Here is a 5,652-nt window from a genome sequence, read left to right as displayed (position 1 = left end):
AATAACAAAATATAGCAGTGCTACTGCTTAGATCAAATAGATGTAATTAGATAAATTGAGGAAGAAGGAGAACGGCTTGGCTGTAAATTGCATGGTGTGTGCATGCTAAGACCCAACACTGGCACAGCTGCACGGAGCTGCACTCACGATTTATCATCTCTACATCGCAGGAGCCAGTGGCCCACACCACTATTAATCATCAGCAAAATCATTTAATTCAGCCCAAGCCCGACTATTGTCTCATTCTCTCCCCTCACTCTGGGCAAATCAGCCACCACAGCAGCAGCACACACCTCAGAGGAAATCACACAAAACAGAGTGGGATACAAGTGTTGGGTTAAAACGGGCTTTTCTTGTTTTCCTTTCTTTTTTTGACAAGCTTTGCAGCACATCATCCCTGGCAGATGGCGCATATGATGGCCTTTTTTTAAAACAAATTTAACAAGTATGAAATGCACTGTAAGACTTCTCAGTGTAGGATAACTGTTGATCACTCAGTGCTTTGACAATGTGGTTATTCTCAAGGTGCCATTTGTGTTTATCCTTTGCTCACAAGCTTTACTCACAGCCGTTTCAAAAAGCTGGGAAATCCAGACTGAAGCTGTTCACAGAAACCTTATTCCCTCTTTAAAAGTGGATTTTGGCGCATAGGTCTTCCTGTTTCAACAAACAAATTGTTCTGGAACAGTGAAACAAGATGCCCACAAGGCTATTCCTTGTCCCAGAACTTACAGAAGAACTTTCCTCTTGTGTTTCAGAAAAGTGGCCTTTTCAGTTAGTGCACCAATGCAGTGCAAAAGCTAGGTTGAAGAAGACGAAAGGTCTAAAAAACATCTGTAATGCCGGATTGGTTACAGCGGCGCTTAGCCTCTTTCTCCCCACCGCAGCGGCTGACTTACATTGGCACCCCCTCACATGCCTGACATGGCTTCTGCCCTCACTGCACCTTCCTCTCTGAGAGCATGTCTGCCCAAGGCCCACTGACAAACAGGATAAAGCAGGGTGAAATTGGCAAAGCCAAACGATGACAGGCTAATGACAGTGAGCACACAGCGTCCAAAAAACACAGACAGCGGGCACACAACACATACACAGATCAGGAAGCGAGCAAAATGAAAATGTGCAAATGCAGGGTGCAAATATAGAAAATGCAGAGCCACAATAAATTCACACAGAGATGTCATCCTCACATACTGTCCTTGAAGAAAAAACAAACTCAATTCACAATCACACATATTTAGGATCACATGCATGCACACACGGTCACACACAGAGAGATATAGATATATACTGTGTATATACGCACGCACGCGCGCACACACACACACACACACACACACACACACACACACACACACACACACACACACACACACACACACACACACACACCACACACACACACACACACACACACACACACACACCACACACACACACACACACACACACACACACACACACACACACACACACAATAATCACAGGTCACATTCTGCAATAAAATTAACATAATGTAATTATATTATACAAACCCATAATGATTCACAGATGAGGATGTAATTCATGTACCAACCAATAAGGTAATACTTAATTTACCATAAAAAAAGTGGTTTGTAAAGATAATTTACATTGAGTGTAACACAAAAAACGTTTTTGGGATCATTATGTTCTCAAAAGGACTTTTCACCCAGTTAATTTGGACTTTTGAAAAAAATAAATATGGAACCTGTTTAAGACAATAACGTGTCAGAACAAATATGCAGTCACATCTAGGTCACTGCATATGTTAATCTATTGTGTTGTGGTTTTGATCAAGTTATCTGTAACAACAGAGTTTTCAAATGCAGCATCCGGGTCAAAATGAAAAAAGTGCCTTGACCTGAATTACTTTCGATGTTGTGCTTTATCAGTTTGAGAACATTTATTAATAACCATTTTTCCAATTAAACAAATATGTTTCTGATTCGTTCAGGGTGACTTGTTATTAAATTGAAAAAATAAACACCCAATATGAACAATGATAATATGTAGTGCAGTAATTTCTATCACGTTACGTCTTGATTAGTTTTTCATTATGTTTCAAACACAAAAGCAGAAGATTTTCAGGACAAGTAAAAAGAAAAGTGAGAAACTTATTGAAGTCAATTACATACATTTATTGCATATCATTTAATTGTATGAAATGAAAAAAACGAGCACATATGAACATCACATATGGTTAGTGAGTGAAATAATTTTGCACAGCAAAATATATATATATATATACTATTTATAAGAGGAAAGATTAATTAACATATTTTCAAGATTTATTGGCGAATGGTACTCCCTCATTTTGCACATGCAGGGTGTCAATCCCTGACGATCTAAACAATGTCCAGACATTATTGAATATAATAATTGTTATTGCTTTGCAAATATTGAGTTCGTTAGAGACAAAACAAATATCTCCTGATCTGATAATAAAGTATCAAAATGTTACGAGTAAATCGTAATAGAATGCCAAACGTATATGTTCAGATGTGGACAATAGCTACTAACTTTCTTCTTGACTCCCACATGATGACAGGCGAGAATGATGTGTGCATTTCAGTCAAAAATACGTCAGATCGTGAAAACACTCATTTCCAAAAAGCATGGCAATTTACTTTTACTTTTCCCCACAAGGCTTTTTGAAATACAGTAGTGAAATGTGTGCCGGTGACCAATATAATTTTGACATCTCTGATTCAAACACATGCTGCAAAAGCGCTGTTTATGCACTGCACAATACTGCTCATTGTAGCCTATAAATTGGAGCCGAGCCAACTTTTCTCAACCATCGTTAAAAATACTTTTGTGCAGCAACCTTATTATCCTATTATATATGTGCTTTAACCTGTAGCACGTTATCTTTTGCAACCTATAAAACTCTGTACTTAAATTACGCATTAAAATTATTCGAAGTGTGTCATAAGCAGAGTGGAATATATTTAAATAGCAATATAGGCTTTAGCCAACAGACTAAACTTTCAGGAAAGGGATCGTGGAGTATTTTCTTTTTACCCTCGCACCAGGATCCCCGCCGATCAACTTCCATCTGGAATGCATAGCGCATTCACTGCAGCCTAATGACAGCCGCTGGTGGTGCACTTCAACACAGCTGAAATGCACTTGTGTAAGGGGGGGTGGGAAGTCCTGTCACTTTTTTGTTGCTGTCCCAAAAAAGTGAGGAGGCCATAAATGAATGTATGAATGCCATGCTCATCTGACAAAAATGACATATTCAAGCACATAAAGAAAAAAAAAACCATACATGTCCAGCATGCAGGAAAGTCCAATTTACATTTTCTTAAAAAAATAAAAATAAAAAAAAACAATGAATAGTTTGTAATGAATATAGTCTTTTGTTGCTCAACACAAAAGCAAGCAAATGCATGAGATGAGGTGGCGTCAAACGGCAGGCTCGCAATCCTCCAAGTTTGGCAGACGAAAAAAAGAAAGGTAAAAAAAGACCGAAAACATATTGTCGATGGATACAGTTTTCTGTACATTGAATTCAAAGTAAAATTATGAAAAAGTGTAGGTTGATGAACTTCGAAGGAGTATACTTAGTGCCTGCATGCACACTTTGTATACTGCAGCATAAAGTTGGATCAACTTTCAAAAATCATATTTTACTCAAACAATGAAAATCTTATGAACAACGATGAAAAAAATCTTGACAGACAGGCTATGCATAATATTTTGAGTATGATAGCAAAAAGTAGATCAACGTTTTCTATGCTTCTCCAAAATAAAAAAAACATGGGTGACAAAGCCCTAAAAAAAAAGTATGTTTAAAATAATAAAAATAAAAAGTTGACAAATTAGTTCTTGGTCTAGGCATTTTCGCCAACAAAAAAAAAAGTTTCATATTGAAAACTTTTGTTAGCGGGGTGAGTAACTCAACTGATATTCTTTTTTTCACGATAATGTCGAGACTCACATGAAAAATTCTGGGGATGAAGGGTTGTTGTCGCTGCTGGATCCATTTTCTCTGAAGCCGTTGCTGATAAGCTTTTCATACTTTTCTTTGTACGCGTCCCTCTCCCGGACCAGCCTGGAGATCTCCTGCTTTAGGTGATCGACCTGCTGGACGAGATGCGACTTCTCCCCCTCCAGGACGTGCCGCTGCTGGACCCGCTTGTACCGGCAGGACTGCGCGTAGCCTCTGTTCTTTAGAGTCCTCCTCTTCTGTTTCAATCTGATCACTTCTTCCTTGCTGACCCCCCGTAGCTGCCGGTTGAGCTCTCGCACTGACATGTTGACCAGCTGGTCGTCTGAAAACCGGTCATCCAAGCGCATGTGTGGGTGAAGTGACCCAGAAGTGCCGTTGGACTGGGAGCCAGGTGACTGGTGATGGTTGTTGCTGTGGTGGTGATGGTGGTGGTGGTGGTGTGGAACTCCGTTCTGAGCAGCTGCCGCAGCGATAACTGCCGAAACCACCGCTGCGGCGGACCCCATCTCTTCCCCGGCCATGGTGCCTCCTGCTCCGGCTCCGCCAGCAAACTGCTGGCCCCTGGCATAGCCATCGAAAGACTGGAGCTGGTGACTGCTGTTGATCAGCGCCTCGACTGCGTCTTCGGGGCTGAAGCCCAGCGCCTCTGGATTCAACTGCTGTTGATAACCGGACATCCAGTAGAAATCCTCTATGTGTGCCTTCTGTTCGCTCCCCGAGCCCGGACTGGGCGCCGAGAAGCTTGGGGAAGGGGGCACCGAGCTGCACGGCGTGCTCATCGGGGTGGAAGACAAGGATCCCCCGGCGATAAGGCGACTGCACTGGCTGATGTTGCGATCGGGCTCCACCGGCTCCTTTTTCACTTCAAACTTCATCAGATCGAAGTCATTAACATATTCCATGGCCAGGGGACTGGTGGGCAGGTCGGAGTTGCTCATTGCCAGCTCTGATGCCATCCTCTTGCTGCTGCTGACAGTCCTCCAAGTGGGGTGAAGAGCAGCTGTCAAACTGGGTTGGTTTGGAAGAACGTGAGCCAGTTTGATTTTTAAGCGTTTGTCTTGAAACTGAAAAATAGCTTTTCAGAGTCCTTTTTGCAGCCGCGGACTTGCAGGCGTGTGAGAGTAGTTTTTCTTTGCAGTCTATTGCACAGACACACCAGTGCCGCGCGCACGAGTAGCGGAGTCCTTTTTCAGCATGTGAAATTCGGCGGTTTTGTATTTCAAACATTTAACACTTTACGGGCTCTTCATTAATACATTGCGCAGGCGGAGAGGGAGACGAGCCGAGAGTTGGGGAGTGAATGCAGCCTCGCACGTTACAAGGCGCAGACTGGTGGGGCGATTTTTAGAGGGATCACACAGCAGATGAGTTTAAGCATTGTAGCCGCCCTGACGTCAGGCTTGAAATAGGAAATTGACTCGGACGAAGAGCCAATAGGGTCGCACACTCCGCGAGCTAATTAACATATTGGGAGCCTACAGAAACAAAACTTCTCGCAACTGTCAAAAGCCATCAGCTGACTGTCAGCTGGGACAGACTTTAACTCTTTGACTACATTTGCTTTAATTTTAAGTTAGTTTTTATACGGAACAACAATTTATCATAGTTTATGATAAGCGAAACTAAGTGGACCTTGCATGCTTTAAAACCATTCACATAGGATTCCCAATGTG

At 42.0% G+C, this 5,652-nt stretch overlaps 1 protein-coding gene across 1 annotated transcript; it reads right to left on the bottom strand.

Moving 5' to 3' along the window:
• Positions 1–2,169: 2,169 nt before the first annotated feature.
• LOC117471774 (transcription factor Maf) lies at positions 2,170–5,406 on the bottom strand. The gene has a single exon (XM_034116988.1). The coding sequence runs from the start codon at positions 4,933–4,935 to the stop codon at positions 3,964–3,966; it is 972 nt and encodes a 323-aa protein (XP_033972879.1). The 5' UTR covers positions 4,936–5,406; the 3' UTR covers positions 2,170–3,963.
• Positions 5,407–5,652: the final 246 nt, after the last annotated feature.

The sequence above is a fragment of the Trematomus bernacchii genome, unplaced genomic scaffold, assembly GCF_902827165.1.
Source record: "Trematomus bernacchii unplaced genomic scaffold, fTreBer1.1, whole genome shotgun sequence".
In the NCBI taxonomy this organism is placed as follows: Eukaryota; Metazoa; Chordata; class Actinopteri; order Perciformes; family Nototheniidae; genus Trematomus; species Trematomus bernacchii.
Note: the sequence above shows the minus strand (reverse complement) of the source record. Positions and strands in the feature narration are given on the sequence as shown.